This window comes from Xenia sp. Carnegie-2017, unplaced genomic scaffold (assembly GCF_021976095.1).
Source record: "Xenia sp. Carnegie-2017 unplaced genomic scaffold, XeniaSp_v1 HiC_scaffold_23, whole genome shotgun sequence".
NCBI lineage: Eukaryota > Metazoa > Cnidaria > Anthozoa > Malacalcyonacea > Xeniidae > Xenia > Xenia sp. Carnegie-2017.
The window spans coordinates 9791016-9803860 of NW_025813486.1; the positions used below are offsets into that span (position 1 = coordinate 9791016).

General features: G+C 35.2%; 2 protein-coding genes and 1 long non-coding RNA gene across 3 annotated transcripts; 2 read left to right on the forward strand and 1 right to left on the reverse strand.

Moving 5' to 3' along the window:
* The first annotated feature begins 5716 nt into the window (after positions 1 to 5716).
* LOC124449068 (anoctamin-7-like) lies at positions 5717 to 7480 on the forward strand. The gene is made up of 2 exons (XM_047000010.1): positions 5717 to 6085; positions 7244 to 7480. Exons 1-2 carry the CDS (start codon positions 5717 to 5719, stop codon positions 7478 to 7480), a joined length of 606 nt encoding a protein of 201 aa, XP_046855966.1.
* LOC124447970 (anoctamin-4-like) lies at positions 5875 to 11792 on the forward strand. The gene is made up of 5 exons (XM_046998968.1): positions 5875 to 6085; positions 7244 to 8342; positions 8869 to 8996; positions 9513 to 9909; positions 10729 to 11792. The coding sequence occupies exons 2-5, from the start codon at positions 7516 to 7518 to the stop codon at positions 10997 to 10999; spliced, it is 1623 nt and encodes a 540-aa protein (XP_046854924.1). The 5' UTR covers positions 5875 to 6085; positions 7244 to 7515; the 3' UTR covers positions 11000 to 11792.
* On the reverse strand, positions 11405 to 12026 carry LOC124447977. Its single transcript, XR_006948899.1, has 2 exons — positions 11880 to 12026; positions 11405 to 11597 (listed from the first exon to the last, which is right to left on the reverse strand). It is a non-coding gene; the product is annotated as an uncharacterized LOC124447977 (long non-coding RNA).
* Between the last annotated feature and the right edge of the window lie 819 nt (positions 12027 to 12845).

Here is a 12845-nt window from a genome sequence, read left to right on the forward strand (position 1 = left end):
CTCCACCTTTGACAAACAAATTAAACATAAAAACGGTGCGCGCGCATGTGAATAAAAAAATACTTTTCGTTTTGCTGCATTACTAAACTACTCTCCAAAAGTATGTACTTTGCAAAACACTCATTATGTAAAGAGAAGGTTATATGCTATCTAACAACTGGAAATCTTCTACAGGGTCGAATACAAATCCATCGAACAATGACGGACAGGGTACTGCAGGTAAGATTTATGTTAAATTTGATGCTGCTGCTAATGAAGTATGAAAGGAATATACAACCCTAAATAAGTATACTCGTAAGTCGTTGCAAATTTAATATTGGTTTTTAAGGTACTGATCGAAACAATATGGTTGAAATGCAAGATCCTTCGGTGAATTACCCCCTCACTTCTGAAAAAACATTAACGATGTTCGAGAATGCTGAAATCGTCTGGTCCAGCGATATAGAGACCAAATCAAAAGAAGATCTCATTTTAAGTATGGCGTCGTCTGGTTACTACAACAGTATGGCACTTTGTCATGCATCACCAACTGATCATAATCATCGTGCTCAGCTTAATGAATTACTTAATAACGCTCCGGCATCATATCGTGGCATGTTACTCAGATTTGCACCGGGAAAATATTACTACATGTGCACTAGAAATAATTATTTCAGCAACCGCAATCAAAAGGGAAGACTAACTGTGATATAAACTGTGATGGTGCAGTTAGGACAAGAGGGTAGGGCCGTAGGTAGGACTTAAATTGGGGCTGTTTAGGGTTGCCATTGGGGGCTGCTGTTGCCATCCCTGCTGGTGCCACTGGGTGACGGTATATTTTTATAATGTTTCTCACATATTGAGTCAAGCACAAACTAAATAAGTTTCGTAATGTTTTCAAAAAAACTCATGTCTATTTTCGTATTAAAGCTAATCACACTGGGTGGCCGGTGGCATTGTAAATAGCTATTTTTCCAAAATGATAGCGCAAATAATACTACCGTTGACCTGATTGTAAGTTTGTAACTGGATGTCTATCTCCCACCAAAATGTTAAGTCGAATTCAACCTGTGTGGCTGAGCCTCGATTTTTTTCAAGAACGGGTCAAAGAGAGTCATTACGACAGACCTTTTGCTACAATACATGTAAAAATTGTGGAAGAAAAAAGCATGTTTATTTATAGGAAGACTTCCAGCTATACATGGTACAAAAACAGGAAACGAAAATTTTGTTGTTAACACTTTAATATGCTGTTTTTCCACGTGACTATTTTATATTTGTTTCGGTGCTGAATCGCTTGAAGTAATCAAATAAATCTAGAAATTCAAATTGGAGTAAAAAGGTACAGCATAGATAAATTTAACAAAACAGCGTTAGATGCTTATAAAAGAAGTAAAATCTAAGTATGAGTTTAATGTTTGCCTCAAAACTTAGTTACAATTTGCTGACATTATACGAACATGTCTGCTTCATGCAATAAAATTTTATACAAGAGAATCCGATTCGATTGTTCTTTTTCTTGCTTTAAAATGAATTCATTCATTAGTTTTGATAAATACGACAGAAGTATTAAGAAAAAGTATTGCTTAAGTGTGACTTCCAATCAATTGCCGTCAAATATGTGCTTTGCTCAAGGCAATTTCAAGTCAGTTTTTAACTTGAATGAACTTGCAGAACTCGAAGTTTCATAATAAACTCACCAGATCCTCAAATCCATTTCGTGACAAATAAAAAAGAACATTTTGTAAAACATCAACTCTTCAAAAATCCTTAAAATATGTCAGGCAACAGGTCAAATAAATTGTGTAACATCCTGCCACACAATCTCTATATAAACAAACGCATTCATCATCAACTTAAAAGTGAAATTCTCAAGTACTTCAAACATGAATCACAAAGTATTTATGAAGTTATGATGTGGATAACTAGAGACTACAGCCTGGAAAACTATTTGCTAATGGTTGTAAATTGTATAGTTGTCTGTCAAGTGGTAAAATGTTGAAGTGTTCTTTAAGTGAGATTTTCGTGTACATTTTCATTGGCTGAAAGAAATATTTAAATGTTTGCAAGCATATTGACATATTTATTTATGTCCATTTTTTGTTGAAGAGTTCCAAAATTCGTCTTTGTGTGTGACGTCATAAGTAATACGGAGTCGCTAAGCTGATAGTAATTTCTGTTGCCATGTTCAGAATGAGTAGCATTCACCATTTACTGGTTTCATTTGACGTTTATATTCGTTATGATGTCAATTTAGCAAATTTCGCACAGGAATTTGCGAGAATAGACACTTTGATGCGAAAAGACCAGTTTCATTACTGTTTCATTTTTCGTATATTATATGACACCAGGCATTGGCAATATCATTATCATACAAGAGTACGTTTGGGCGTGATGTTTTGCAGTTCATATTTTTGTCTAGGGTTGTGTTTCAACGATTATGTGCCGATGGCAATTACCTTAAACAATTGTCTCTCAAACGAAAATCACGCAAGTGTTTCGTTGTCTTTATTGCATAAATTTGTAGTACAACCTATTATGGAAGAGTATCTATCAATTTGATAACCACAACATGACCTTGGAATAGACTGACACGCACATTTCATAATTATACAACTATAAATACTTCAGCTTCATAGATACTGGACCACAACGTCCACAAGAGTTTTAGACGAATTATAAATTTCACCAGTACAACTCAACTAATAAACTAACAGGAAAGTTTTGCTTTGACATTTTAAACTCATTTGATCATCACTCTGTTGACTCTGTTCATTTACAGAAGAAAATTTCGTTCGATTTATCTGTTAACGATAATTTTTATTCTTCACAAAGCGTTTGGACGGCAAGTGTTGATATTGTATTTATCTAATAAAAACGGTTTTCATTCAAAATAGCAATGAATTTTATGTTAAATTTGCGAGGACGTCTCGATAAACGTCGCAAGTAAAGCACCGGACGCAGGTATACTTATGCTCGCTCGAGCTTGCCGTCTGCTTTCCGAGCGCGTTACACTTATATAGTCAATCCTATACAAAAAGTCAATTCCATGCTCATGATCACTGTATGTATAATGTCTGTAAATAGAATGCTAATGTGCCATGAATAATGACCGCAACATGGCTGAAAACAGCTGAGTAACATGAATCCAGATAAAATCAAATAATATACTTACACACAAACACTGGGAGACTGAGAGATACATATATGACACCATATAATTGATAGTGTTAATGGATGTATTGATCTTGTGCTGGCTGGCAACAAATTGAGTAAAATACAGAAAAAATCCTTTAAGCTCCAGTTAACATGACTTAATTGGTTATTGGCTGAGTTCTAACTTTCATGTCAACTGCAACATATAAATGTAAAGATCAATAATTTAAATGAAGCAATTGCTTTGCTAGCGCTAACCTTTAGCATGCAAATTTTGTAAAATGAACTTTGGAATACTGCTTGTCAATTATGCCCAATTTAATATTAGCATATTATACATACATACAGTGTTACTTCTTGCATGTTCTTCTATAAATTGACTTAGTTATATGAGAATTTTGAAAATAAAAGGCGATAAAATTACTTTGTCTATATTAAGTGACAAAATTTACAAGATATTGCAGTTTTTTGCTCATCATATCAATTTTATGTTTTAAAAATTACCGTTCTTTTGTCCATTTTGTATTGTGTCACTTAAAACAGATGATAAATGATGGAAAACACCCAAAAGCAATTTGCACTTTTTGCCTACTCGGTGCGAGAGGCAGCAATTACCTTGAGATAGTAACGCAAAGTAATCTCAACCATCAAGTTGTTCAACTCCATAAGAAACTCTACCAAACTCAGTAAACACATATGGACACTAAAAGACAACAACATCGCTCACGATATCTCATGGAACATCATTACTCACAGCAAACTGTACAACAGCGCCAACAAAAGATGCAACTGATGCCTGAAAGAAAAATTCTTCATCACCTACCAACCACAACTATCATCACTCAACAAACGTAACGAACTTATCTCCTCTTGTCGCCATAGAGACAAAACACTTTTATCCAATTTGTACTCGTACACCTAACTTATTATGTATTTCTATCTTAATTTTTACCCTAACTTCCTCTTGCATATATAATCAAGCACATGCTTTTGTGTTCATTTAAAATTATCCCCTGAAGAGTGAGAAATCACGAAACAGGCTGAAATTGTAGTTTTTGTGTATTTTCTTCTTATCATCAATATTTATGCTCTGCTCTTACGCATCGAGCACTGTACTTACGAAGAATCAAATAAACAAAACTTCCTATAGTTTAAAATATATATACAAAGATGACGGAAGTTAGCATATTAATTAAGGTATATAGTTACAAATTAGATGACGGAAGTTAGCGTATTAATTAAAGTGTATAGTTACGAATTACACAGGGATGTTTTGAATCTATGACCAAAAGAGGAAACAATATATATTATATTTGTGTTTGTATACTTCTGTGAACAACGAGTATCAATGAACAAAATGCGAGATGGACACAGTATGGTCGATTTGATTATGGTATACGAGATTCCAGCCCCATCCACTCTGAAAGATGATGATGAAATAGAAGAAGAAGATAAAAAAAACAAAATCCGCGAATTCTACATCGACGGTTTGAAGGCTAAAGGTCTTCTTATAGAGATTGACCAATTACAAAAAGAGAAAAACGCTGAGGTTTGCTGCCAATTCAATATTGAAATCTCTTTAATTGCATGAATGATTTTGATCGATGATTTTGCTCGATGTCTTGATATCAAAACTGAAAAGAAAAGTTGTAATTAGTTTGATTCTTCTATTTACTAAAATTTAAAGGAATATTCAGTCTTCTAAAACAGTCTTCTGTAGAGTCTTCTAAGTCAATCTTTTAAAGTTGCTTGTTAATTGTATGACAGTTTGTTGTACTTATTATATGTATAAACGATAGTAATGTAAATAAGGTCTTAAACAACGACTTTGACCTTTCCCCTGTTTAAGGGGAAAGATAAATATAATAAGTTAATAAATGTTTAAAAGTGTCTGCAATGCGTGGTAAAAACTTACGTCAAGATTGCCCAAAACCATATGCTTACATGACGTCTTATGCACGCCCAAACCAGTGCTTTCATCCCGTGCTTCACTTGCCTGAAATTTGCATTCTTGTCAAGATATATAAGATTGAAAAAAAAATTCTTCAGAGCAGAAAGCTATCAACTAAATTGTAAATAGCTACTGAAATGTCGTCGTTTTACATTTACCAATTTTCAAAATTACTAAAGTACAAAAATTACTAAATTACAAAATTTACTAAACGACAAAAATTACAAAATTATATAATTAGCAATAAAATTACAAATTGAAGTCACTGTTGTTTTGTATTTTATTAAGTATATTTTTCATTTTATATTATTTCAATGATATTAAATTAAATTTTCATATGTTTGAAGAAAGTATAATCACCTCCAGAACACAGTGGGCTAGCCAGCCCGCATGTTTGTTCGCGCTATGTAAATTTTAGATCATTAGCATTATTTATTTAAACTATTACCTGCACTTCTTTAGAAAATTCAAGTATTTTTTTTAAAAGTATTTATGTATTTTTATTATCCAGGCCTATGATTAGCAAATTTTTCCCGTTAACAGGACACTAATGACAACGACAAGAAGCCAAAGACGTTTTTTGTCAAGATTCATGCACCTTGGGACGTATTGACCAAAATGGCCGAATAGATGTTTCTGCGCATGCCCTTGCAAAAATCGGACATAAAAATTCCATCGACACTTGAAACCGTGTTTGGCGAGCAGTTTGTGGCAAAATTCAACAATGCAAATCCTTTAGAATACGATAGACATATTACACCAGACGACGTTATGTATTTCACTGCGTACTTTACAAAGGAGCATGAGGCCGAGTTTGCGGGCATTGATAACCATGATACATTTTTTACTCCCACCGACCGTGTGCGCATGGTCGAGAGAATCATGGAACAGACGCCATTCCAGCCCTCGAACGACTTGAACAAGGTTGTCGGTATTGCTAATTTGAAGTTCACCAACGCGTTCAAGGGAATTTATCCATTGCACGACGGACCGTGTGAGGTTAGCGTTGTATTCATTGTTTACAGTCTTTATTGCAATTTTTTTAAATGCCTAAACGAGGTTCAGGGAAATAACTTCTTTAGTTAGATAACTTGATTTTAAGAACATTTGCAATAAACTTGATGGATTGAAATTTATTTTCATGTGCTTTTTGGCCTAGAAGTAGTTGACTCTGCACCGGAAGTGACGCACATAGGAAAACTCATGCATGGATTATGTAGCTTTTATTATACAGAAAAACACTGTTATAGTAAATCTTCTTCAAATATGCCCTACAAATTTAAGATTCCGCGTAGGTGTATTGTTTGATGAGATCTTTAGAACGAATAATGAACGAAAATGTTTAACAACTAAAACTTCGTTTTTTCTTCGGCACGCTTCTCCTTGCCGCTTCACCCATTGGGTAAAAATACCAGATATGAAACAAGTTATGAACAAGCTGTAATAGTGTTGTACTCCTATTATTGAAAATTGTGAAAAGAGATTGTTGCTTAAAGATCGTGTGCACTTTTTCTGTAGAAATAATTCGAAAAGTTTTTTTAATGGTCATTTCTCGTCATGCTTTAATAGTTTAATAAACTGCATCCACCGACAGTAAGTCATTTACATGAATGGATTGTGCGTATTTGATATATTAGAAAAGAAAACAAATGATGCCATGGCAAAGAATTCAAATATTTGCCGTCTTTCATTATCCTGCCCTTTAAGTAAATCGTATTTTAACCAATGCTTTTTATGCAATCAAACCTGTATTGATCAAACACTGTCAGGGAGCGGATTAGTGTTCGCTTGAAGTTGTATGTTAAGCAGAGATTCTCGTCACCAGGTCCATCGCCCTAAGAAAACAACAAAAAATTAAAATCCACATGCTTAATGATAAAGAAACTATTTCCTATTGACATGAATGAAATCGTTGAAAATGTAAATCTCTGATTTATTTCTTAAAACTGCTATTGAAAACTTTTGTCTTTTTTTCAATTACTATTGCTGTGTTTGTGCATCGCACGCGTTTGTGAATTTGAGAAATCAAAATAAAACATTATATAAACATTATTTTGCTTTTGTAAGAAAAAAAGCAAACTGTTCACTTTTCATTGATTTTGACGATGCTTATACATGTTATCCAAAGTTCCAACATTTCTCCTTGCTTTATTTTAGGTCCCAGAGGGTGGTGAGCCAGAAAATCAACGCCAGCGATTGCGATGGGAGTGGGCACGCTTTAGAAAATGGTACAAGTATCAGCCACTTGACTCGATTAAAGATTATCTTGGAACATCTATTGCAATGTATTTTGCTTGGCATGGTTTCTATTGCACAATGTTAGCACCTGTTGCTTTCCTTGGCTTCATAGCGTTCCTTTACGGAGTTGGCGACTCTTACAGCTCCCTCCTGTGAAGGATGTTTGTGGCAGTAACAAGACCGATTACGTAATGTGTCCACTTTGCGATAAACAATGCTGGTATTGGTATTTGAAAGATTATTGTACGTATATGCGCGGGGCTCATTTCTTCGACAACAACTTCACCATTGCTTTTGCCTGTATTATGTCTATATGGTCAATGCTCATCCTGAAGCTTTGGAAACGTCTACAGGCGACTCTTTCTTATAAATGGCATACATCTGGTTTTGAAGAGGTAGAGGAGCATATCAGACCAGAGTATGCTGCAGTCGTCACAACACTTCCTGAAAACCCGGTCACTAATCGTATGGGGACGTACATACCGAGGATGACCATCTTCAGGAAGTATGCAGGTGTTTTCAGCATCGTTACTTTCATGATTACTCTAGCTATATCTGTTGTGATCGGTGTTGCTCTATATCGAACGGCTGTTTTTGCGGCTGCTGCAAGGAATTCAGATGAAAGTATTCGCAAAAACGCCAAAGTCCTCACGTCCATGACGGCGGCTGTCCTTAATCTCATCTTCATTTATATCCTCAAGTTTGTGTATCAGTACGTTGCATATTGGCTTACAAACTGGCAGAATCCGCGTACTCAGACGGACTGGGATGACAGCTACACGGTGAAAATGTACATCTATCAATTTGTGAACATGTACTCTTCCCTGTTCTACATTGCTTTCTTCAAGATCAACCTGTTTGTGGGCACTCCCGGACATTACCTCCGACCTTTTGGTGTGAAGGACTGGCGTCTAGACACGTGCGGACCACAAGGATGCTTGGTAGAGTTATGCATACAATTGGTTATAATTATGGTGGGGCAGCAAATCATCAGCAACGTTACTGAAGTAATAATACTGTAAGTGTTTCATTAAAGTCATTGAAGCCATTTTTACACACATGCATACATACATTTATTACTTATTGAGTGATACCCAGATTGCGAGGTAAACAGTTTGAAACAATGCCGGTCGAAGAACAATAATACTCTCCATTTCCCGAGGTTTCAGTCAATAAAATAACAGTTCTCTGCTGCCCACATTTTTCTGGTGATTTGCTCTTGATAACTGTGAAATTTATTTGTTACATGCAGCTCTATTTTGCTAATGGCTTATATTTACGTCAATCCCGTAGCAGATCTAGCGTTTGTCAAAATCAATTATTGCTGCTCACTTTTAAATTGAAAGTACTTTCAGAAAAACACTACTGGTTTTGAATTTCTAAAGAATGTTATTTTATAAGTTGATTTGCCTCCAAGGTACTTAGAAATATAAGTGCAGTAATTTATTTTGACCTACCCTAGGTCCGCCCCTGCATCAATCTACACTTCATTAAACCTATATTGTATAAAACATGTTAAAATAAAACTTTTGGCTTTGTTCTAGGTATTTGAAGAAGTTGTGGAATGAACGTAACACGCAGAAAGGAAGCATACCACAATTACCACAATGGGAACAAGATTATTTTCTTTCTGTTTCGGACGGAACATTGTTCAAGGAGTACTTGCAAGTTGGTAGGTATCAAAAGATCTCACTTACATTGCTACTATGTTACAGCAGTGAAAATTTTTCTTTTGTCGTTCAAAGGTTTTGTCCAATATATTATTTGATATTGTCATGTTTTAATCTTTTTAAATTTTTCCAATATCCCCACTAGATATTTTATACTGTATTGAATTTTTATCATAAAAAAACTGGCTAAATCCGAATATTCGCTCGACCAAGGCAAGTATGCCTGAAAGAGCATTTTCATTATATATAATATCATGGACTCGACATAACTTGAAGACTCTCTCCTTCAAATTTGAAAGCAGCCATTTAACCAGTTCATATCTTCCCACTCCCGGCAATTGGAACAGTTAGGTAAAATACGGGACTTTACTACAATGCATAAACAGGGGAATTACTTCCAGGTAAAATTTGGCTTCGTTCAAGTACAGGCAGGCATTACCAAAAGATATTGTTCCGGTTATAAATTCAGTTTAGTGTACAATCCTAATTTGACACCATCTTGTCACCTTCCTTTGTAGTCTTACAGCTCGGTTTTGTTATGATGTTTGTTGCTGCATTCCCATTGGCTCCGTTTTTTGCATTTATAAATGGCATTATGAAAATCCGTTTTGACGCCATCAAATTCATTCGAAACCAGCAACGACCCTTTCCGAAGATGGCTGAGGATATTGGCGCATGGTACCCGATCCTCGAAGCCTTTTCTGCATTCTCTGTTCTCGTAAATGCATTTGTAATGGCGTTTACCTCCGACTTTATCCCAAAGATGGTTTATAAATACAGTTACAGTCCTGACGAATCACTCGACGGCTATTTGAACAACAGTCTGTCATATTACGACACCACCTTGTGGAACAATGAGTCGAGACCTGATGAGAAGTATAAAGTTGAAGGTGTCAACCGTCCGCCTTACTGTAGGTCAGTATTCTCATTATTGTAAGACCAAAGCACTCTTCAAAAATTGTTCTCGTGTTTTTATGGGTTTTGTCGGCTGAATGAAAGCACATTGGCATTTTTTAACCTTTTGTATCCTAGCGTTGCAGTATGGCAATATTAAAGTAAACAATTCGAAACTTAAACGACCAAAAAACATGAAAAGTAAAATTATAAAGTGAAAATGATGTCTAATGTTCAAAACAGTCCATTCGGAAAAATGCAATGTCTTAACAAAAATGTTTAATGGGATTCGCGTTCCTTAAATGCGTGCGTCTCCATGCAGTTCAGCTGTTATTCTATCAGAATTTTTGCCTCTCAGTTTTCACAACACCTTGGTAAACAATGATTTAGAACCCAACCCTCTAGACGTCTAACTAATCTGTCAAGGTAAGGCAAGGACACCATTTTCAAAGAAAGCAAAAAGCGAAACACAAAATAAAAAACAAGTTGAAAGAAAGTTTAAAAAACTAGTCTTATCGAACATTTTAAAAAACAAACCTAGACCATGGACTTTGTAATTTTATATAAAATCTTGAAAAGCAGATATTAGTCGTAAATATCGTCAGTTGGCCACCTTTTAAGAAGGCGGCTTGCCTCATTCGTAACTATAGAATTTTGGCAAAGTCATAATATATCTAGTACTCAAGGTTCTAGTTCCTTTTTGGGTTATGAATTACTTTAACGAGTTCCCCATTGCCTGAGAGACATAGTTCTGATTTTGGCTTTTATACAGTTTGACTATGCAAATTTTGTTGATTTTTATAGGTAATAATTATTTGGTATCTATTTTAAACATTGCAGATACACTGGTTACAGAACTTTTGGCTCTGCGGAGAACTACACAGCACAACATTGGAAAGTAATGGCCGGTCGCTTCGTATTCATATTCTTCTTTCAGTTTACGATGTCGGTGTTCAAAGGTCTTCTTGCATACGCCATTCCCAACATGCCTAGCGACCTTCTCCGCAAGAAAAAACGCGAGGAGCAAATTGCTAAAGAAAAACTCGACAAACCCAAGGATAGACGTGGCAGAAAGGGTGCACGAGAACAAAACATACATGTAAACATTTAATTTGATGCATGGTACTCGGATGTAATGACATTTATTCATTGAAAACTGTATACTTAAGCGCATTCAATCTACATAGACTTGTAGCAGGAATAGCATGAGGCTATTAGAAGTTGCATGCTCATATTGCCGTAGAAATTTCTAGTATTCTGATCTTGCACTGGAATATATAGCACATTCATTCATGTAAGAAAACTGAAAAAATCCAATCTACAAAGACTTGTATTAAGAATATAGTTAGAGATTCTCTTAAATGCTAAAAGCGGTTGCACCGGCAAGAGGCAATATTTTCAAGAATATTTTTTTTACAATTAAAAAATATAGTAGTTCTTTTCTGAAGTCCCCTCCAAAACCCAAAAATTAAATTTCAACTATCCCCCGGTGCTTCTGCTAAACTCATATCATTTGGACATTTTTCACATTTGTACTTGAAAGAGCAATTTGAATATAAGGATATTTACACAAAGAAGATAACTGCACATTCTTGAATGTATTTAATTTAGATAGTTCTGTAGTTTAAGAATAGCTTTAAGCAATAAACCCCCAAATTCGCGTGTTATTTGGCATTTGCAGATATATTTTCCAGAGTAAGGTCAACGTTCTACAAAAACAAGCGTAAGTATAAATAAACAAGTATGGCATGTCTTGATAATCTTTTGCTTATGCTTATATCGTAAGTGAAAATCAAAGTGAGGATCGACTTTAATTAAAATTTCAGACAAAATATCATTCCGAATCTTGAATACAAAGGGCTCAGTGGAAAATAATCTAAATATATAATCCTAAACAATTTCTATAAAAATGCATAATTTGGTAAAGAGATCTAGGTAAAAAATCACTTTTCACTCGAAGAAAAGGAAAAACAGAAAACTAAAAATCTTACGCAGCTATCTTTGCAAAGGATGAAATAGGACCGCACAAGACGAAACGTTGATTTTTAATACTTCGAAACAGCAAATTATTAGGGTCAACGTTCAGGGTGGAACGGAGCTGGGTAGGCTCCACCTCCTTCGATAATTTTTTAGCCATTTTTGAATTCTTGAAATTAGTCCAAGACTCCCGACCAGGGCTAAACTTCGGGGTAAGTCCCCAGGAAAAATGTAGTCCGTGGTGCCTGATCATGGACTAGAACTAGATAATAAAGATGGATATTGAAAAGCAGATTCGCAATGTTGGACTATGCGAAGCCATTGTAAAATTTACACAGTATGTAATTGTTTATGTGTTCTCGTGTGTGATACTTCATTTAACAGTAAACTGTGGGGATTACCATGATCCAAATTAGATTATCCTTGAAAACTTGGAGTTACCACCGGTTTTTGTTAAAAACCTGTACTTTTGATTGTGAAATTAAATTAACTTCATTCCGAATTCATGGTTTGGTAAATGAGTTTAGAACTTTGCTCTGTTTTGAACTTTGAAACTATAAATAACAGGTTGGACAGTCTAAGCTTGTCAGAACCAATGTAGTAAAAAAATTTGGCCACACTTCCTCATACTTTAGCCCTCCTTCCATAAGCATACAGGACAAGGGGCCAGTGGGGCAGCTTCCGCACAAGAATATTTGAAGATTGAAGAGTTGCGCAAATTTTAAATGATAGTTGGGCAAAAATGGGGGGAACTTTTTGTGAGTTGTGGAAAATATTTACTGCCCCCGCAGAAATGATAGCTCCCTTACGCGTAAGAGAGATGCAATAAATGTTAAGATGTTTTCAAAGCATGAATTTTATTGTTTTTTTAATCTCATTTGCCCCATCACAGATATACCTTTATTTCAGTAGTAAATTATAATTTAGATTTGGATTTTGCTGCATGTTGTTGGGCCATGGATCAAATTTATTTTCAATTC

Coding starts and splice junctions, on each gene's coding strand:
- LOC124447970 (XM_046998968.1), top strand. CDS start 7,516: ATGTGTCCACTTTGCGATAAACAATGCTGGTATTGGTATTTGAAAGAT. Junction 8,997..9,512: donor CAAGGAGTACTTGCAAGTTG/GTAGGTATCAAA, acceptor CTTCCTTTGTAG/TCTTACAGCTCGGTTTTGTT. Junction 9,910..10,728: donor AACCGTCCGCCTTACTGTAG/GTCAGTATTCTC, acceptor TAAACATTGCAG/ATACACTGGTTACAGAACTT.
- LOC124449068 (XM_047000010.1), top strand. CDS start 5,717: ATGTTTCTGCGCATGCCCTTGCAAAAATCGGACATAAAAATTCCATCG. Junction 6,086..7,243: donor TGCACGACGGACCGTGTGAG/GTTAGCGTTGTA, acceptor GCTTTATTTTAG/GTCCCAGAGGGTGGTGAGCC.